The 21,755-nt window shown below is 46.8% G+C and overlaps 3 protein-coding genes across 3 annotated transcripts in view; 2 read left to right on the top strand and 1 right to left on the bottom strand.

Moving 5' to 3' along the window:
• The window catches only part of Wwk (anoctamin 8 white walker), a 39,405-nt gene extending 34,261 nt beyond the window's left edge, over nt 1-5,144 (bottom strand). Inside the window, exons 1-2 of the mRNA XM_077699387.1 lie at nt 4,565-5,144; nt 1,617-1,833 (exon numbers count right to left, since the gene is read on the bottom strand). Of these exons, the coding sequence (XP_077555513.1) occupies nt 1,617-1,833; nt 4,565-4,613 (266 nt within the window). The 5' untranslated portion in view covers nt 4,614-5,144. The remainder of the gene's footprint in view (nt 1-1,616; nt 1,834-4,564) is intronic.
• LOC144169938 (alpha/beta hydrolase domain-containing protein 17C-like) lies at nt 5,091-8,636 on the top strand. The gene is made up of 2 exons (XM_077699391.1): nt 5,091-5,217; nt 5,416-8,636. The coding sequence occupies exon 2, from the start codon at nt 5,586-5,588 to the stop codon at nt 6,459-6,461; it is 876 nt and encodes a 291-aa protein (XP_077555517.1). The 5' UTR covers nt 5,091-5,217; nt 5,416-5,585; the 3' UTR covers nt 6,462-8,636.
• Nucleotides 8,637-9,613: 977 nt separating this feature from the next.
• On the top strand, nt 9,614-19,769 carry LOC144169941 (zinc finger matrin-type protein 2). Its single transcript, XM_077699393.1, has 5 exons — nt 9,614-9,866; nt 9,938-10,075; nt 15,053-15,197; nt 16,296-16,441; nt 17,757-19,769. Exons 1-5 carry the CDS (start codon nt 9,852-9,854, stop codon nt 17,889-17,891), a joined length of 579 nt encoding a protein of 192 aa, XP_077555519.1. The 5' UTR covers nt 9,614-9,851; the 3' UTR covers nt 17,892-19,769.
• Nucleotides 19,770-21,755: the final 1,986 nt, after the last annotated feature.

Here is a 21,755-nt window from a genome sequence, read left to right on the forward strand (position 1 = left end):
CATCATTGGATATCGTTCGTTTTCCTGTTGTTACGGAACAGCTGCGCCTGCAAGCCCGGAGTAAAAGCAGCCTCAAGCAAACATTCACTTTGTGTTCAAGTGACAAGGGTGGCTGACCCCCAGGACACTACTACGAGCCCCTACAACAGAACATATAGCCTCATTTTGTTATTTGTTCTTTGTAGCATACTACAGTGAGGCCAGCTGCTGTTTCATCATTGTTCACGATAAGGTTGTTTTTTGTAGTTTTTTTACAGTATGCACTAAGCTACTTTCACTTCTATAAATGTAAGCTGGGGCTACAAAATAGCTGGAATGCACCTGTAATGAACAAAGCATCATCAGAGAAGCAGCTGGCTGAATGCAGCAACAAGCTTTCTTTTCAGTGTTTTGTCTATTCAGCTCTTAGATCATCCAAAGTACCCTGTCAGGTAAAATTACTCTTGAAAAAAAAAAGAGAAAAAGGGGAAAAAAAAGGAAAAAAAAAAAAACCATGGCTCTTGTAAAATATTTTCATCTATATTGGTCTACTGCTTATCTGAAGGAAACCTACTACAGCCAGGATATATAGACCAAATAATTACCTCATATAAAAAGAAACCGAAAAACACAAAACATGACATCTATAAACAACAAGTTTCGCTAACATTTATTTATTCTGCATGACAGTCTGAGCCGTCAGGCGGGAACTCACAAGGAGGCTGTTGGTTATATGTTGGTTATATGACATCAAACCAAAAGCCCACTTGCACCGGGCAAATGAATTTGGCTCGTTTTGATCTGTGCCACAACAGGATCTGGCTCATTGTTTATACGAAATACGATCTGCGTACATGTTCGCCAGGCGTTAGCTGACCTATTTTGTAGCAACCTGTTTTCTAAGAAAAAGTTGCCAACTTTTTCTTTTCACTACAGTTTGTCTGACTTAGCTTTGGTTTCTGGATTTGGCTCATTTTGGAAAAAAAAAGAAAAAGCTCCTCATATGATTGTTTCCTTGCCAAAATCTCCAGTGGCAGCATATCTGTCAAGCTGTCGTTGAGCTGGCACACGTGCCATCAGAACATGAGTCAGCCAAAGCTTCATGTTTGAGAGGCTGCAGCAAGCTATACCTTGGTACTTAGGTATGTGGGTGCTTATCAGTGCGTACACACTGGTATAGATTTACAAAGGAACTAAACGAGACAGCATGTGTATGGCAAGCCTGCCTAAGTTCAAACAGAAAAAACTTCACTGCAACATGCCCAACACTGCCCTGTTGGGCAGTGTTGAGCCATGCAAGATACTTTGCGCATGCATGACTGGTAGGAAGATTTAGGCCATCCGTGACTACGGGAGTGTGACCAACCTACAGCAACAGAGACACACTGCATTACAGTAACAATGAACTTGGTTAACTTGAAGCTTTGAATTTCCACAGGAGTGAACATTAAAAAAGGTTGCAGTGTTCAAAACCTTGTGTCAACGGCAGGCTAGACTTGCTCACAGCCAATAAATCCCACTTATTGCGGTCACAAGATGAACAATCACAAAACACAATTGAAGCTTTGATGATATAGAACAGCGCTGACATAAAAGATTCTACAGTATCCATCTTTGCAAGAGACAGTAAGACTCACAGGTGCTCAGCGGCGGGGGAACAGTACAGGGCGATCTGGCCCATCTGGGCATGGCGACAGAGCTGGACGGATATCTGTGGAACCTTCTTGCACAGCCGTTCCTGGAACCACGACACCACGGAAGCATCCGTGCTCGATGGAAACGTAAGCACCAGGTCACCATCCTGATGCGGCGTCCTCTGGAAAAGGCGCCAACGGCGACCCACAAGGCGTCCCGCTGGCACGAAAATGGTTCCTAAGTCTACTCAAAATTTTAAGTCTTTTTTAACACCTCATCAAAACAGCGAAAACAACCATCTCAATTAGCTGTTTTTAGCAATATTACATATCATTTAGTGCAACGTATGTAGCCCGACAAAATTTACTGAAAAAAAAAAAAAGAGAGGGATAGAGATAGTGGGCAGAATAATATGTATAGTGACTATTGGTCACGCAGGTTTAAAAAATGGTGCCCAGCCATGCAGTCAAACTTTATACTCTGCTGCAAAAGCCAGGCACTTACCGTAAAATACCGATCAAGCGCCCCCTACCCATAATCTGAGTATTTCGAGCCATTGAGTACCACCGAACAAGCACCTCCCTTGCAACCATACTCGACCCGAACCGAAACGAAACCACCCAGGAACTTCGGGCTGCACTCTAGACTAATCCTAAATTCAATTCAACAAATTTCACGCAAGCTTGGAATTTTCTTATTGGCGTCTGAGAGTGCCGAACGTGCTCGTGATTTTGTCACCACAGTGGTTCGTGACATGTATTTGTACACAATTAAGAAATTTAAAGTCGTGGAATGGCATCGCTGTGTAGGGGAAAAAAAAAAAAGTGCACACGACATTTGGGCACTTCGGTATAGATTGAAAGAGGATATGCAAGCGGGACAAAAAACATGAGTCTTCTGCAGCAGAACCTTGGCAAGGCCAAGCTTCGGCGAAAATTGAGCAACAGAGTGCCAGAGATCAGCGTAGAAGAGGATGATGCTCTTTTCCTGAACAAGAAAAAATCTCATGGCGTGCTATGTGTAACAGGCTTCTGTCTGAAGAAGCCGCTAAAGTAGCGCACAGCTTGCAGCTCGGCAATTTTGTTGCGTCGAGCCAATACATCAAGTGATGGAAACAGCGCTTTGGTGTTACAGTGTGCCATGCCATTAAAGTACGCCAGAAGTGACCAGAAGATTTCTCAGAGGCCTTTTACTCCACCAAGAACACCCTACCCTCCGAACACGCCAGCAGTACACGTAGTTCAATATTGCAAGTAATGACCAGATCATGACCAGATGATGTTAGAATAGATTATCCAGCTAGAAGGCCCAACAGTGTGGCTGGCGAGAACACTGTGCATATTGCTAACAGTGGTCGTGCCAGGAGGGGATTCACGATTGCATTCTTCAATGTACTGCATTATGTTTTCTTTTTTGGGGTGGAGGGGGTAAACGATTTTGCGCCGCATTTTTTGAATTCCGGGGCAGTTCCGAACGACGGCCCCGTTTCCAAAATTTCATGAATTGTCCTGACCTGGGGGGCGCTAGCTCAGTATTTTACGGTCACTAGGAGAAACATAGTATTGCTCCCATAATTCAGATAGTCACAAGTGCTTAATGCGCGATTGGCAATGCATAATTACTTCTATTCACTCCAGAAGTATGTATGTTGCTTTTCTGTGCGTGCGTGGGTGTTAACTACGAAATTTTAATCGATTGATTGTAGGGTTTAATGCACCGATGCAGCGCAGGCGACAAGGGGAACCGTAGTGGAGGGCTCCGGATTAATTTTGATCACCTGGGGATCTTTAACGTGCGCCGAAATCTCGTACACACAGGCGTTATTGCTTTTCGCCTCCATCAGAAAAGCGGCCGCCGCGGCCGGAAATCGAAGCCGCGACCACTACGAAATTTTAAAGGCTGCGTCTAGCATTCCGTCCAGACAGAAAACTAAAATATGCTAAAGTTTCGTCCAGGCAGAACCAACGTGAAATGTGTAGAGTTCTGTCAATACAAAAAGGAAAACCAGCTGATTAGACGTCACTTGTAGTGCTGGGATTTGGTGTAGAGGTGGTGCCTCGGCTTTTGGACATTACGGTCCTCGGTTCGATTCTTCCCACACTTTTCTTGGTTTTGTGGTTGTGGCTGGCGCTCCGCAATGCTATACTTCACGTCCACTTTACAATTGACACGGATCAAGCAGTTGGTCCCGATTTGCACTCGACCGGCCGCACCACTACCACTCACTGAAGCCAAGGGCAACGTAGCCATCACCAGAGTTACTTCCGATCATCTATAGTTATTAATATTGATTAATAATCAACAATGACTCTGGCTAGTCAGCAAGCGGAAGCAGTTTGGCTGGTTGGGTAAAAATCAAGGCAGACTGCTCTCGCTGCGTATTGTGAAGCGGGCGTTGGGTAGCGGCTTGGAGTTTCATCTGAACGGAACTAATGTTAGTTTGATGATCTCCAACTATTAATCGTGATTAATAATTAATTCTGGCTAGTCGGTGTGCGGAAGCAGTTTGGCTGGTTGGGTAAATATCAAGAAAGACTGCTTGGAGCAGCTTGGCGTTCAGTCCTCACGGAGTCCAATCATCTGTAATTGTTAATAGTGAATAATAATTAACAGTGACCCTGGATATAGTCAGTGAGTGGAAGCAGTTTTGCCGGTTGGGTAAAAATCAAGAAAGACCGTTCTCACGAAAAGTTACGTTTTCGTTGAATGGAACATTAGTGACAGCTGCAGTTTCCGTGTGGTCGGAACTTTCGCATTCCGTATTGTTCCGTCCGGGCGGAACGCTAGACAACCAATTTTAAAACAGGCGCCGGTAGCGCTCGAATTACCGAGTGGTGGTTACAGGTGAGTCTAGTGACTTAGTTATGCACAACAGCCAGGGAAACATGCCCACCGCATGCATGCACAACAATCGCTTAAAATTAAGAGAAATTTGAGACTTGAGTCAAACCTGAAAGCAACTTGAAAGCGTCTCTCCGTTTCTGTCGGTACGACTCCATATATGCGCACAGGTGACGCGAAGCTACGCTAGTCGTTTGTTCCTTGAGCTCTCATCCTCCACTTGAGGTCCCAGCAGTAATCTGGGACGCAGTAAAAAAGCAGCCAGAATTTCGGCGATGCGTTTTAGTGAACTCGCAGCAACCCATCCGTGCGCTCGGGCGACTGAAGTTGTGCCGCTGGGCTGCACCGGGCGAAGGTAGAACCCAAGTGGTGTACGGTCGGGCTCCGTTGGTCAGAAGTGGCTGTCCTTCGCACTCTTGTTCTGTTTTGACACAGGCAAAAGTAGGTCAGGCGAGCACCCGCGCCATCTCACGCGGCTAAGTTGTGCGCGCTTTTAGTAAGTCGTTTTACTGCAGCGACTTTAGTGTTCATGGTCGTGTGAGTGCAGTCACAAAATAGAGAGGGAATGCCGCTGCGCCTTGAAGCCATTACAGCTTGATCACGGAAATAAACACTAAACAACAGCCCCACCGTTACGACAACCGATGCCGATGGGCAGGCACTTTCAGTGCTTACTCGGAATGGCCCCTAATCGCAGTGCATAGGTGGCGCCTGGGGGCTCTTGTGTTTTGTGACGTTTGTTTTCCTCGGTCCCATGTTTTGGTAAGAGTATGCATATATTGTCTTCATTTTGGTGGTACTTTTTGCCAAAACTATCCAATTAGAGTAAGCGGGCATACAGTAGAAAGGTGTACACGCTTAGCGAAGGCAGTTGCGCGGACCTTTTAGGCGCGAAGATAAGAAAAAGACGCCGCATCAGGAGGGGGCGAGAGGTGAACAACACTGTTATTGTTCCTGTAGGTTGACGCAAGACGGCGGCACGGCGGCTCCCCATGACGTCACCTCGTGAATGGTGGGAGCACAAGGATCGCTGTGGTGGGAGGACGACGAACTGTCATCTTTGCGTACCCCTTTTCTGATCGGCGCTCCGAGGGCCGGGATGCGAGCGTAGCCCCACGCGCCAGGGCCCCATGCCGCGCGAAATGAACGGCCTGTCGCTGAGCGAGCTGTGCTGCCTGTTCTGCTGCCCGCCCTTCCCAGCGCGGATCGCGGCCAAGCTGGCGTTCCTGCCGCCGGAGCCGACGTACTCGCTGGTGCCGGACGAGACGGGGTCCAAGTTCACGCTGAGCCTCAGCGAGCGGGCCGAGTGGCAGTACTCGCAGCGGGAGCTCGAGGCGATAGAGGTGTTCTACTCGCGCACCTCCAGGGGCAACCGGCTGGCCTGCATGTTCGTGCGCTGCTCGGCCGCGGCCCGCTTTACCGTGCTCTTCAGCCACGGAAACGCCATCGACCTGGGACAGATGAGCAGCTTCTACTTGGGCCTCGGCTCGCGCATCAACTGCAACATATTCAGCTACGACTACTCCGGCTACGGCGTCAGCACGGGAAAGCCGTCCGAGAAGAACCTGTACGCCGACATCGATGCCGCCTGGCAGGCGCTGCGCACCCGCTACGGCATCAGCCCCGAGAACATCATCCTCTACGGTCAGAGCATCGGGACCGTGCCCACCGTGGACCTGGCCTCCCGCTACGAGGTCGGCGCCGTGATCCTGCACTCGCCGCTCATGTCCGGCATGCGCGTCGCCTTTCCCAACACCAAGAGAACCTGGTTCTTCGACGCGTTCCCCAGCATCGACAAGATCTCGAAGGTGTCGTCGCCCGTGCTCGTCATCCACGGCACCGAGGACGAGGTGATCGACTTCTCGCACGGGCTGGCCATGTACGAGCGCTGCCCCCGTGCTGTCGAACCCCTCTGGGTCGAAGGCGCCGGCCACAACGACGTCGAGCTGTACGGCCAGTACCTCGAGCGCCTCAAGCAGTTCGTCTCGGTCGAGTTGCTCAACTGACCAGCCCCGAGGGGCCTGCCCACTGAGGAGACCCCTGAACATTAGTAAACCCCGCTGCTGCCGCTGCCGGTGTTTTCGTTTGCGCACTCGTTTACGCACACCTCTCGGACCCCACGGGTCTGCTGCCTCTTTGTGTGTCGGCTACGCTGCGACCGACGAGTTTTCTGGTGCACAAGACTCGCGCCGAGCTTGTTGCCTACGTGCCCCGTCACCCTTTTTACGGTGTGAACCTCTGGGCAGTGTTTTGCGGGACCGGGATCGCAGTGTAGTGCATGTACTGTACATAGCGATTTCGCAACTCGATGCCTTCTCTTTGTATTTTTCTTTTGTGGTGTGCAACGTTTTAGATGTTCCCTTGTATTATCTTCCATCGCTTATTTTACCGATTTCAGTAAATCGAGTGAGGACGAAGATAAGAGAGGCCATGCCTATCACTATGGCCTTTTCCTGGCTTGTCTCGATTGTAGATTGTGCAGCATGTCACACGCAGTACACTTGATTGCGCTACAAATCGCGTTGGAAGGGGCGCTTGCGTGTCAAGACCAGCATAACATTTTATGTGCATCAGTGTAATTGTGAGGGGACGAGCCTGTGAAGTGTGCAGGCAGGGTTGCGTAATGTGAGTGATTTGCGTGAAGAGTGTGGTTTTCTCAAGGGCACAGGGTTACCCTTTTTCACTAATCTACTGGTTCAGGGCTGAGCCTTTCTTTTTTTGAAAGTACGCATTCTCTGCTGCGACTGCTTTCTGAACCGTAGCTGCCCTTCGTACTAGTGCCTGCTCTGAACTACCAGCAGTGAGATCTCAGCCACAGACTAATAAGGGCACAAGTGCAGAACAGGAAAATAAACTGCAACGTTAATCGGAATTGGGGTGAAGAAAATTAGTACGAAATGCTTTATTTCTTTGGAGGGAAAGGGTAGTTAGCCTGCTTCTTATGTAATGCTCTGTCATGGCTGGCTGGGGTCAAAGGCTACTAATCCTGCAAAACTTGGTCTCTTTTTTTGGTGCGCGTACCAACAAACAGGATTTCTACTAGCGCTTGCACGTTGTTCAGTGTCTGCACTGTACAGCGTACTTTATATCTGCTTCATCGTTTTCGCTGTGCTTTTGCTAATTTTTCAGTGGCTTATTTTTAGATAACCGTATTATTTATCTTTCGACTACACCTGCCCGCTCACACGCATGTTTGTAACTTCTGAGGGATGCTTATTTTGTGTTTAGTAACAATGTGCGTCAAGTAGTGTCACCTGTCTCACTTTTTTTTTCTTTTTAATGAGTAAAACAAGTGACATGCGTACTTTTAGTACCTCCTGAACTCTTTCGCCCCTTTTACTGCCCTACGAAGCAGGAAAATGTTATTGTGTGAGGAAGTATGCTCGTCAGCATTCTCGTTCATGGGTATGAATCGCATCTTTAAGTACATTGTCTACAGTGTTCATTTTCTTTTTGCACATGACTGCGAATGACGGCACCGTGCATAGTTTTACAAAGGTCTGCTCAAGTTGTTCTCCTTGCTGCAGATGCTGTCTGATTATTACAGTGCGTGTGTTTAGCCTCAGTATTGATGAACAAAGGGGACATCTCCACTCGAGAGTTCCGCAGTTGTGAAGTGAAAAAAAAAAGTGCCACTCTGCTAGTGCCCTTTCAAGCAGTTTGTTGGGACGTGTCTTTTGTAAGCGTCAGGCCAGTAGATGCCTCAGGGCTTACCACCGCTTACCCCGTGCGAAGCACTAGTCCTTGTGTTTCCCCCGAGAGGGAAAGAAATGTTTGCAATGTTCATATACGTGGCGCGACTCCCGATAAATGCCTCTACTTTTTTGCAGGCCAAGAGTTGTACATGGTTACAGTTTTTTGAACTCGAGTTTTCACATTAGGCTGTACATTTTACACGTAGTGAGTGCGCGTACAAATTTCCAGGAATGTGTCATGGTAGTGTTACATGTGCAGAGCCCTGCCTCCCCTCGGTGACTTAATTCAGCTGGACAGTCCAGCTGTCGTAGCCGGCCTCTGCTGCACGGTGTACGAGGCCACTGGGGCTCGTCGTGATAAGTGCATATAAGAATTATCGACTTGCTCTGCCTTTTTCTCTTTTTGTTCGACTTTCACGGTTTATTGGTAGGGGTCTCTACAAGCCCACCAGAATGGAGGCACAAAAATAAATATTTGTCTTTGTATATGCGGTTTGTAAACTCGTTTTTCACATTTGCTGTACAGCTGAGCCATTGGCTGGAACATGGGCATTTGGTCGTAGGCCACAGAACTGTTTAGATATTACATCGGGAAACAATTTCTTCGGGTGTGGTAATGCTATTTGTGGTGTCTGATTGGAGCGCAGATTCACTTAACTGTAGTGTGCAGCTGCAGCATTTCGTATTCGACAGTTTTGCATTAGTTTTCCCTTATCTGTGCAACTCTTTGTGTGTGCTAATGGTAAAATCGCATCCTTGCGTGAAGAGAAGTGACGAAAACCTGCGAGAGGTATGCGAAGTTTTTTCTTCATCTTTTTTTTTTTTTTTTTTGCATTTCAAGCTAGTAAGCTAGTTTGTTTCGCTAAATATTTGTCTGTGCGCTCAAGACCTGAGAAAGCCCGCAGTTGCAACAACCATTTTCGATTATGGCACGTTTCGTTGCTACACATCAACGACGGCGTTTACAACGTTCCCAACCATTACTGGAAAGTGCCTATTATGCTGCAATGTAAAGTGAAAATGATCGAACACGAAACATATGGCGGTAGACACAAAGCCCACCCGTTAGAGAAACTACAATAACAAAGCGAACAGCTGCAGCATTCAGCATCTGGATTGGATACGGCTTCTGTCTGCTGCCCCGTCCGCATTAGTAAGTCATTATATAACTCGTAGAGATAATATACTGACTTAATATATCTTAAAACATCCAAGTTACACTAAACAAAAATGTACAGTCTGTTTTACGTCTTGTAATAAATTTAGTTAAACAAAGGACATAGGTGTGCGTAATATGCGGCTTCCTGTAGCAAAATTATAATTTGCCACAATCAAACCATAGAGTTTCATTGTATTAAATTCTATGGATTGGACCGTACAGATAATGTACTCGCACCCCAAAACACCCATAAAGTGACCTCATTATTGCGATTTATACCCAACTGCCATCAATGAAGCCAAGTCCGGCCAAGTCAAAGTGAATCCGCAGCCAAATCTGTGTGGTGGCAAGAATCTTATTTACGTCGTTTCGGCGTTACAGGTGGCTCGGTGCAGGCATTTGTCTGGCTGTAGAAACACGGCTAGGCAGAGAACTAAGTGATCTATATCAGCGCAGTAACCTAGGGCAGTTTTTGCGCCCCAGAGGTTGCAGAAGCGACCTACTGTCGATCGACCCAGTGTCGGAGTACAGGCTTTCTGACCATGTCTGGTTTACGGGTGAGTGATAGGGCATTAGGTACTGTGGACATCGCCTGTATACCGGTAATCACACTGGTAATCTCGCGCAGGGGCCTTCGGACCACCGCAGGAAATGGGACCGCGAGGAGTACGAGAAGCTCGCTGAAGAGAGGCTTCGTCTCGAAGACGACGATGAGGAGCCGTTGGCTCCTGTCAAAAGAGACACGCTCAAGCCGAGAGATTACAAGGTGGGTCTGGACGATATTATGTCATACTTTTCAGTGCGTAAAATGACTACGATTCGCCTTCATGCTATGCTCCCATGGTAACGACTGTGTAGTTGCTGCACAAACCTTAATTGAGGGGACCAGGATGACCACATCAGACTTTGCTTCAGTCAAGAAATAGCTTTGAGAATAACGAAGTTGATGTGTTTAATGCACATCAAGAAATAGCTGTGAGAGTAACAAAGTTGATGTGTTTAATGCACATTGTATGAAGTGAAGCTTCATAATTGGAAAAAAATAAGAAGGGAAGGTGGTGCGCCAGACGCATTTCCAGCATTTATGATTGGTGTCACTGGAAGACATAACCCTCCAGCCTGTACCAGTTGGCTGACGCTGTTAAAAAGCGAACGCAAATTTATAAGATATTGTAAAGGATGTAGCGTCATTCTTTTTCGGCCCTCTTGCAACACGAAAACGCCGCTCGCTCTTGTCCGGCCGTGCTCTTAAAATCAGAAGAACCGTCAGTAATTCGGGGCGCCCGTTTCCTCGCTGTCGCGTTAAAGATTCAGCTGGGCCAGAAGTATGTAGTTCTAGGCAAGTGTATATCTAAGCTGGAATTTTATCGTCTCGAGCACGCACGGTATCTGTTCTGATGGTGATGTGGCTGTGCCCTTCCTAGCAGGTAGCCGCTGCATAGAAAGGCGCACCCTAGCCAAACCAAGATGAAAAGCTGTTTCTAAAACATAATACAAACAAATCAACGAGCGAGCACTACTAAGTCCCCAACGTCGCAGCCCGCTCCATGCTGCCACCCTTGTTCCAGCTGTCTCTCCACCGCAACGCCCGCTGATTTAGGCTCAGGGTTTCCAGGAATGGATTCTTCTCCAAAGAACTATTTCACACAATGGGGCGTAGTTGAAAAGTCCGATACTTGGCAGATAACAAAACATTTATATTCACATTAAGTACACAAGACTTTCAATTGTCAGAACCTAAAGGTTAGTGGTCGACTATCAAGTTCGTGATCACATCACTCGAATCTTTCTTGGAATCTACCCTGGTAGGGCGATGCCATTAAATTGACGCCAGAGTGTCCTCCTTCCCTCTCCCGCTGTCCAATCGTGCTGGGATGAACCACTGGAGGGGTTGAGGGGCCGACGGTTTGGGTGAAACTCTCTCTGGCCTTCACAAAGACATGTAGATGGCCATTCATTTCTATATTCGTTGTAAACCAAGTTGTTGCCGCACTTGGGTTGGAAGTTCCGCGTGCCGAGGCAAGGAAGGGCCACACTCTTCTCTTGGGTTCGGCAATTAACAGGAGTTCGTCCACTTCTGGACGCTCTGTCCAGTTGCGCTCTTTGGCAGAGTGGGTCCACCAAGCTGTGTGTGCACGTTCACAGTGTCCCTGTAACTGAACCAAGCCGATGGGGCCTGCCAGTTCTGCAAGAGATGCCGCCACTTGCTTGTTTCTAGGACCTGTCTTCAATTGAGAGATTAGCGATCTGGGCCGAGGCGATGTGCCGCACAAATCACTGTGTCAGTGCTGGCGTCGAAAATGCAGTGCCAACAAACGTAATAGCCCGAGGCAGACCGCCTGGCGCGAGGTGGTGCGCACGCAACATAAGTCACTGTGGAGGAGCAGGTGTCGAACACAGAATGCTGACAAACATAACACCGCACTAATGCATAGGTGAAATGTCCTGCTAGGTTAAGTAGGTTAAACAGTGATAGCCCGACATCCGCTTCCTGTCGGGCTGCATTCTTTCACATGTAGTTAGCGTAGTGACTGTGATGGGCATGCATTCGTATAAAACGAGCATTCTAGGCACTTGGCAAGTTACGTAATGCAGCGATCAGTGCCCCGCTGCGAAATTGCGAAATTCCGGGATGCCCGTGGGTAACAGTGCTGGCAATGTCAGTCTCTGAGGCTGGATCTTTGGGCAAAAGGGGGGTGGGGGGGGGCATTTGTTTCGAAGACATGGTTGACTGGAGCCTGAAGGTTTGGCAGTGGGTCACTGTGAGAAGCTGTGACTGGCTGACAGAACAGCGCACTTAACTCTGCAGAGCTCCTGGCTTCTTCCCCTCAGTGGCCACTGAGTGGAAAACACCAAGAGAAACCGCGAAAGGGGAACTGCACTTCCAGTTTTGGCGTCGCAAGGCTTTGTGCCTTCAGGAAGATCAAGAAATAAGGGAACATTTTTTGGTACATGCAGCAAGAATAGTGGGCATGTGTGGTAGTAAGCTTTCAACCTCAGTTGAGTCCAGAAGTGCATAAAATCTAAGTTTTTGTTGACCTCCTCCCTAAAAAAAGAATTAACATATTTTGATTTTGTTCTTAGCACTATCATGGGCGTCCAGAAGGAGGGGGCAAGGGGGGCAACTTCCCCCCCCCCCCTCCCCAGGAGGTTTGGATATTTTTATGCACTACAAAAAAGCTGCACAGCTTCGTTGGCCCATAATTAAAATAACTTTGCCCTGAAGGACGGAAGAGAGGAGAGAACGACACCGACATTCTCTCCTTTGTCCCGTCCTTTAGCGCAAAGTTTTTTTTAATTATGTACGTGAACCAACTAGCCAAACTATCCACTCTACTCAAGTGCACACTCAGGTCCTGCGTATCTGCATGAAACGCCCTTCAGGACTGCGGTCAACATTGCACTTTAGACACTAACATCGCCGGTCATGTGACGGCAGTGAAACAGACTGCCTGTGCTGGCTATTGAAGATAGCAAACAATTTTGAAAGGTTTGACGTTTTTTCTTGTTTTTTTTTCTAAACTCTATATTTATGCAGCCTTACCGCAAGAACTTCAGTTTTTGGACAAATGTGCAGCTACATCTAGCAAAAAATCTTCACCGCTACACTTAGTAGGGAGAGTGTAACATCCTCCCGTGCCGTCCCATCGCCTTCTACGCAATTTCGCAATTTCCTTCGAAATTGCGAAATTTCCCAATTACGCAATTTCGCAATTTTCTTCGGAATTGCGAAATGTCGGCACCACCCAAGCCCCGAAACAAAGCCTATAAATCAGCCCCTCAAAACACTTGTACGCCTGTACTGCACTGAAAGTCAGGGAGGCCAGTAGTATCTTTATTGTGTGAGCCATTTCAACAGATTTCATCACACCTGTCATCTCGCAATTTGCCCAGAAAAACCCCAGGCGTCTGCAGCTGCTATTCAAGGAAGATTGACAGAGTGCAGTTGTATGTATGTGAACGTATTGTGCTGTGTGCTGGTGATCAGTTGGCGTTAGTCGAAAACCCTCACGCAGCGAGTCTGACCACTCTTTTTTTTACGAAGTGACAGTAACTTTTTGCATTTTCTTTATTAACTTTATTTCATTAACTTTATTTCTTTGTTCGGTAATAAAATCCAATGTGCATTCTCCAAGTCTGGTTCTGATTCGCTGTTTGTAATTTTTGTAACCACAAATAGCGCCTTTTTAGTGCTATGTACCCGGACGCCCTTGAGCACTATTCTTGTATAGTGACATATTGTCTAGCCAGTTGTGGCTCGATTTATCCAGTTCTGAAACAGCTTTGAATCTGCTTACTAATAAGTTGACTACGATTCGCCATGGGTTATTTTTGTGCCTGTGCAGGTCGTATCAATTCTTTGTGCTATATCGGCTATGTACTTGCTATGATTTGCTCATTCTGAACTCTCACTGTAGCGAATACATTTTCACAGTTGTAACAACCTTTTGCAAACACAGCTGGAATCAGCTTTTTCACTGTAGCAAATGCAAAAAAGAACAGAAGCCTGAACCTTAACAGATGGCCCAAAATAAATGCTATTTGTCAGGAATGTTCAAGGTCCTGTTAGGAGGAAGCACTGGAAATTTTGTGCTGATAATTGAGAGTTTACCAGTGATGGGGCCCTTGTTTTTGTAGGACACCTCCAAAGCAAGCACAATTCTTTGAACGTATTGGCATGTCTGGTATTAATTTTGCATGACGACTAATTTCTGGGTCTCAGTCACATTTTTATATTGGTCAGAATAATTTTATTTTAGGCAGCCCTACTTCGTGGCAGTAAATATTTTTGTTAATGGCATATTTTTGTGGTGCAACTGGTTTTAACCAGGCTGTTATAAAATTTGTTCAAGGGGATATATTGGGCAATACTGGACTTTCCCCGAAAACGAAGAATCCCCTTCGTGTGCAGCTCAACTGAGGTATAATGGCTGAAATGTTTATTTGGTATACACACCCCAGGATCTTGAAGAGCTGTGCATGATTATTGATGGTCGATTCGAGTTGTAATAGGGGTCGAAAACATTGTGCCTCTGAAATTAACTCCTATTAGCTGTGATTGCAATTCACACCAACTTAACTCCAGTCGACTGCTGTGCAGATTCGTACCTGCAGGCATGGAAGGGTGCTTGAAACACGGTTTACCGTTCACTGCAAACTGAGGGGGCTTGATCCTGTAACACGTGCCAGTGCCTGACCATGAATCTACACCTCATGGAAATAATTTCAGTTGGGTCCCTTTTTAAATTTTTTTCTGCATGAAAGTTCTTATACTTTTCTAAAGTTTGTTTAAAAGGTGGACCTTGTGGAGAGAGAGAACACTGCAGCATTTGAGCTGCAGGGCACGTGTTCAGCTGTCCCGCCGCGGTGGCTCAGTGGCCAAGGTGTTGTGCTGCTGAGCACAGGGCTGCGAGTTCAATTCTCGGCCGCAGCTGCCGCTTTTCTAATGGAGGCGAAAAGCAAAAACGCCCGTGTGTACAGGATTTCCGCGCATGTTAAAGATCCCCAGGTGGTCAAAATCAATCCGGAGCCCTCCACTACGGCGCGCCTCATTGCCTGCACTACACCGGTGCATTAAACCCTACAATCAATCACGTGTTCAGCTGTGACGAAAGTGATGTTGGGAGGCTCCTGAATTTGAATACGCTTATGATTGCTGCTTTCACACATCTATGCTTGGCACTGTTTCTACAGTAATGCTGCTTCTTTTTTCTTTTCTTTTTTTGTCACTGCATAAACACAGGTGGACCTTGACTCGAAGCTGGGCAAGACCTGCGTTATCACAAAAACAACACCAGCCTCTCAAGCTGGAGGATATTACTGCAATGTCTGTGATTGCGTGGTCAAGGACTCTATTAACTTCCTGGACCACATCAACGGCAAGAAGCGTAAGTAGACGCTGGCTGCTCAACGGCGGTTATTCGTTAACACATTCACCCCTCGAATGTAACTCCTGACACTTTGTGCTCTTACGATCTGAAAGCCTATGGGGTACCATTGGGCTACATTTCGTATAGTGATGTTTCATACTCTGGATAAAAATTCCCGTTTCTAGGTTCAGAAATTCCATATTTTTAGCACTTTTTTCTCTCAGGTTTTTTAAGAATTCTCTGCAAATTTCCTTGCATTCTCTTTTTTGCAGCTGATAGATTTTGACAGAGATTCTTATTCGGTTTTGAGCATTAGCCAGTGCCATTTATGTCTACTTTACGTAGCCTTCTGTGTGCAGACGCCATTCGGAGAATCAGAATTTCAGCAGGCAATAAATTCTACATCTGCCGCTCCGCAGCATATGACCATACATTTCTTGTTTTGTACCAAACAGCATGCTTACTATGCATTTTAAAACTCTAAGTTAAAACTGCCCGTATGAAAAACGAGACATTGTTGCATAATTGAGGCAATTTTGGCTTGGCGCTGGTGTTGCTGGCGCCATCTCTTGTTGACAGCACGCAAACCAAGGTGCACCCAAAATGCATTTTTGTATATTGTGGAGGAATACACGTGAACAGGCTTCAGCCCTTCAGCTGCCGCTGCTTCATGCTTTACTAGCTCTTTCTCTCGGAGTATTCTTTTCTGTATTCTTCCTCCTGTTTCATGAACCGGATTGGAAGCAGTCTTGAATGCTTTTGGCTAGCGGAAACGTGACCTTAAATATGTGAACACAAATCCGACGAAGTGTTAGGAAAGCTTTTTAAAAGAAAACAAAGTAATAAATGATGTGCGGTCCGGATTACTGACATTATTTTTCCTTTTTACTCCATGGCTCCTAAAATTCCCTGCATTTATAAAGATTCCCTTTCTTCCTTTTGGCCAAAATTGCAGCCGGATATTTCCCGAAAAAGAGAAAATTTCCCACAGGGAACATCACCAATTTCGTACTTTTTTTGCTCTTTATTTTATTTCCGCTCGTGGCCTGTATGCCGATCTAGTGCCTTCTACTCGTGGCATTGTTGTCTGAGCGGTGCACTGCTGTGCTGTTGCAGACCAGCGTAACCTGGGCATGTCGATGCGTGTGGAGCGCTCCTCCCTGGACCAGGTCAAACAGAGGTTTGAGCTCAACAAGAAGAAGCTCGAGGAGAAGAAGAAGGACTACGACTTTGAGCAGCGCATGCAGGAGCTCCGGGAAGAGGTGAGCCACGTTCCTCCTGCGTGCTTACCCTGCCCTGCTGCCGTTGTCACTGCTCAGAGTGTGGGGTTCCGAGGCTGACAGCCAACGTGCACGAAAGAAGCCTTGCCACTGGCTGTTACTTTGCACACTCCTTTTATGTGTTATGCAGTTACCTGTAGACTTTCGTGCAGCGTACCAATGGCTTGGTTGGCGAGCATAGTTTATGTGTGATAATTTTTGTTAACAGGAATGAGTGTGTGCCTTGGAGGGCTTTGTGGTAAATAATGATGCAAATCTTTTGTTGAACCAGGACATTGCATATTGCGGCCTGTTTAAACGTTTGCAGGTGTCACTTTGTGGGTTTCAAACCGCAGTGCTGTGCAGAAGGACTGCAGCTACGACACTAGTAGATTCTTTTCTTCTTTTTACTACAGTAATGAGACACATCTTAGATACTTCATCCACTTTCTTTTTAATTGTTGTTCAATTTACGAATACATGGAAGCTGCCTGTTGAAGGGCCGAGTAAATTTCTCAATCGATGTTGCAATTTTTACACTCTGGAGCATTGCAGTTTTTTTAGCCTGTATGTTTTTTTGAACAACGAGAAGAAAAAACTAATCGCTACCATGTGGGTGTGAACTAGGGTGTCATACATTATAATTTTTGGAGTACTTCAGCAGTGTTTCCACTTGTTAGGCCCAATAAGTGACCTTGGTTTGGATATGTAACTCGTAGGTGCAGGTGTTGTGTAATCTAAAAATACAAAGGGATATGTAAACAGGTGTTCTCCGTGTTTCAGGAGCACCATTACTACTGCAAGGGATGAGTAAATATGATATGGCTGTGTTCCGAATGCATTTGGAGATATTTTATGTAGCAAGTTGTGACGGTGCTCTTTATAGCAGCACTGCTGCTCTTGAGCCAGAAACGTAGCCAGAGGGCGGGTTTGGGGATTCAAACCCCCTTCCAAAATTCTTCCCGGGAAGTGCATAAGTGAGGCTTAGTGTTCCTTCCGGCAAAACTACTCCCCTCCGATACCCCACAACCTCCCTCTGAAAAAAATTTCAGGCTACTGCCCTGTGTCGAGCACTTTTTTTTTGTGCCATGCAGTAAGGCCCATGGCTCAATTGGGCCCTACGAATAGTTCTGAGAATGTAGTCCGCAAGGCGTCCCTCACTTTTTTGTATATTTGTTATGGTCCACATTTAACGAGTACTTCAGTCGCAAAGCCCTAAAGCAGAATGCTTATGAGTGTGCAGTTTAGCCAGTGGCAGTGTCAGTTGTACAGTGTCGTACTCAACTCTTTTCCTCGTCTGTTGTTGACCTCATTGCAGGAAGAAAAGCTGCGTGAGTACCGCCGAGAGAAGCGCAAGGAGCGGAAGCGAAAAGCGCAGGAACCCACAGAAGATGTGGACCCAGACATGGCTGCCACCATGGGTTTCTCAGGGTTTGGTTCATCAAAGAAGTAATCATGCAAACGTGTACAAAACAAACAAACAAACAAACAAAAAAAGAACTGTACTACCCACATGTCTGTTTGGTCAATTTTGCATAGAAAGAATTGACAGACTACTTGATTAAGCAGTTTGGATAGCAGTGTGAAGCAGCGAATTTTCTTCGTGCTGCCATCAAAGCATGCAGTCTTGCTCAACATGCGACATTTGGTGCCAACTTTGATGGCGTGGTGGTTTGAAGCTGATGTGGCAGTTATGTCTCCCATCTGTTAACCACAACTTTGGCTTGCACTGTCTGCCCCTTTATGCCCAACTGACCTCCATATACGCATATCAAGCTTCTGATCTGCTTAAAGGGAACTGTTGGTAAAAACATCCCCTCAGTGATTGTGCCGAGGCATATGCCTCTGGGCTGTGGTGGAGACACAATCATGTGGATCAAGACTAATTTCGCCCTGCTCCAGCAACGCGCTGCAGATTGGGTGCAGAATGAAGTGGAGGGCAATTCTTGTCGGGAAATAATCACTAAGCAGAGGCACCTGCTCGGTATAATTATCATCACATCACATTCGAAGCACAAACAATTGCATGCCGAGCATGCTTTTTTCTAAAACCTGGCCAAGGTTTGCACTTCCTGTTGGTCCACTGCAGTGCAGGTTGCTTGCTTGCCACCGAACTCAAAATACGCACCTGCACAAAGCTGCAACTGAAGCTAACGACACTAGCTTTGGTTGCAGGATGCCATGTTGCGCCATCTCTTCAGCACACTCTCTCTAAAGGGGGCCACCTTTCTTGCCCCCCTGCAGTGCTTTAACTTGCTCACTCGCAATGCTTCCACTTGCTACCTTTCCTGTCTCGACCCATCAGCTGACCTGCTTGTATGTTCTCGCTGTACCTTGGTCATTTTGCTTGAGCACGCCCATACAAATGTGCCCACTTAGCTAGCATAAACAGGTGGGCGAGTATGCCAAGGACTTGTAACAGTTCATTAGATTCGCAGTGGGTCTTCCCATAGTGTCAAGGCTTGAATAGAAGTCTCTTCAACTTGCCATTTTGGACTGCCTAGGACTGGACTGGCCCTGAACTGCTCAAAACTGTTTTGTACTTGCAAGTGAAACAAACTGTATGTTGCCAAGGGCAGCGAGACAGGTGTTGCTGTGCTCGAATTTTCTACCGCAACATATTTCTGTAATTCTGTACTGATGTTTCTTTTATTTCTGCCTATTGTGCTTCTTGGCTAAATTTGCTCTTTGAAGGCCCGTTCACACTTGTGACTGGAGAGACCAAAAGCGACAGAAGCGATGCGATTTCTGTCACTCCTGCTACTCGGCATCGCTCTCGTCATGTGGCAAGACTTGTTGGTCTTGACCAATTTTTGTCGCTGCCATCACGCTGTTGCTCTGAACGTGGAAGGAGGAGGCGAAAGCCCATGACGTCATATCCTGCCATAGCACCGGGATACTGTGCGATGTCGAAACCTAAACTCCCGTGAAATCACATTCCAAGCGAGAGACAATAACAAGGAAAGCAAAAATAGGTCGTCGCCATTGCTCATGTTGCGTGCAAATGTGAACACCGAATGTGCTGGTCACTCCAGTCGCATTGCTCGCTTTTGTCGCTCCCGTCGCAAGTGTGGATGGGCCTTGACGCAGTCGATACTGTTACTCCATAATCGTGTGCACCATTAAATGCCACCAAGATGGCCTCAATTTTGTTTCAGTATAACCCAGTTGCAATATTTGCTCACCGCTGCAGTTTATTTGAACTGCACTAGTGTGTGAATACTCAAAGCTTCATGTAACTTGCTCTTAGTGTTTGCTGATGCATTATGAGCTTTCACTCCTTGATGGGTTTGAGCATTTTTTTTTTAAATAAATACAAGAAATTTAATTTATTAATGAGTCAGTGCTGGATAGCCACACGTCTCGGCATACACCCTTCAAGTTTAACAGTACGACATGCGCCCTTATGGTGGTTTTCGCACAACACCACAGCTTTAGCTTTGTGCGTGAAAAAGATAAACATGCGGCAGAGAGAGAGAGAAGGAGATGAAACGTTAACGTAGCAAACGGTGGTCGTTGAGCCGTCACTCGTTGGGTGGGTTTGCCTCAGAAATTGAGATGTTTAATCCGGGAGAGTCTTCTACCTTGGTTGAATTCTGGGTGCGTATTGTTACGAATTTTGGATGCAGTAATGTGGGACCGGATTGAAGATGGAATGTGTTGAAGGGCTTGTGAAGCAGGTGGGGTCGGGTAACTGAGGGCCTGAAAGACGTGTCGGCCGGTAGTGGTAAGGAGGAGTCTCGCGAGCTAGCTGTTGCATTGAGCTTCCAGGAGTTCTTCGAGGGTGTTGTGAATTCCGAGTTGAAGGAAACAACAAGTAGAGGTTTGAGCGAGGAGGCCAAGTCCTAATTTAAAAGCTCACTTGACTTTCTCGTTCTTTGAGTTTGAGGGCGATGTATGGGGTGGAATATGTGATGCGGCTAATTAAAAGTGCTTGAATTAGTCGTATTGTATCGTCTTCTTTGAGGCCTTGACGCTGGTTTGTGATGCATTTGATGAGATGGGGGAGTTTGGTGACAGTGGCTTGTAGCTGGGGAAGAACTGCAGCGCCAGAGCCATCTTGATCGAATTCGAGTATATATAAAGGGTGTGTACTTTAGGAATGGGTGTGGAATTGATTGTTGGTGCAGGGTTGGGTGTGGGAACTGGAGGTCGCCCACGAGTGCGGGAGTGGAGGATGAGGAGTGTAGACTTTCTGGAAGCACACGTGAGGCCTCGAGGTCGGAGATAAGCAAGGATGGTGTCGATGTCTTGTTGAAGGGTATCTTGTTGTGTGCCAGATCCCGTGGTGGTCCAAAGAGTTAAATCACCAGTGTATGGGGCATGGTGGAAACCAGCAATGGTTTGACAGAGAAGAGGAAGCTTGAGGAGAGGGATATAACTGAACCTTGTGGTGTTCCTTTGGGAGGTGTGCAAAATGTGTCGGAGCAAAGTGGTCCAATGCCAAGGGTGGCAGTGCGGTCAGTAAGAAAGGCCCATACATAGTTGTATCTGCACGCACCGCACTAGGTTTCTCGAAGTCCTTCTAAGATGGACTGATGTGTGATGTCAAACACGAGCTAAGATGCCACTGGGATGAATTTTGCCGAGGTGATCGATGACTTGCTCTTTCATCTGTAGGAGAACATCTTGAGTTGAGAGGTGTGAGCGGAAGCCAAACATGGTGTAGGGGAATAGGTAGTCTTCAAGGTGAGTAATGAGGCGGGTGTGAACCATGAGTTCGAAGAGTTTGCTGAAACAGGAGGTGAGGGAGATGGGGCGAAGGTTGGAAAACTAAATTGGCTTGTTCGACTCCGGTATGAGTGATATATCTGCGTGCCTCCATTGGGAAGGGCAAGTGCTGCTTGCCCTGTGGAGGTTGAAGAAATTCAGTAAAGTTGTTAAAGAAGCATTGCCCAAGTTGCAGATAGTTCTGTTAATTATGCAGTCGTGGCTGGGAGTGGTGTTTCTAGTGAGACGAGAAAGGGCTTGGTCAAGTTCTTGCAGAGTGAATGGAGTGTCAAGGGCTGGATTCGGAGCACCGGTGTAACCAGCGTGGCAGAAAGGAGAGGTATCGCTGTCGGGGCCAAAAAGGGTGGTGTTCAGCTCTTTTAGTAGCTGATCCTTGGAATGAGGATGTTTGTAAAGAAAGCGAACGTGATTGTGGATGGCAGCTTTGGTAGGTTTGGAGCCAAGGCAGCGAAGGAGATGCCATGTGGCTTATAGCCAAGTGTTCCTTGGAGTTGGTTGCAGAAGGTAGCCCAGTTTTGTTTGTGAAGAGTGAGCGCGTAGATAGTGGCTTGTTGAGTCAGGGCAGCGATTTGAAGTTTCAGGTATC

This window comes from Haemaphysalis longicornis, unplaced genomic scaffold, assembly GCF_048455015.1.
Source record: "Haemaphysalis longicornis isolate Haplotype H1 unplaced genomic scaffold, Haemaphysalis longicornis Haplotype H1 scaffold_2, whole genome shotgun sequence".
NCBI classification, from domain to species: domain Eukaryota; kingdom Metazoa; phylum Arthropoda; class Arachnida; order Ixodida; family Ixodidae; genus Haemaphysalis; species Haemaphysalis longicornis.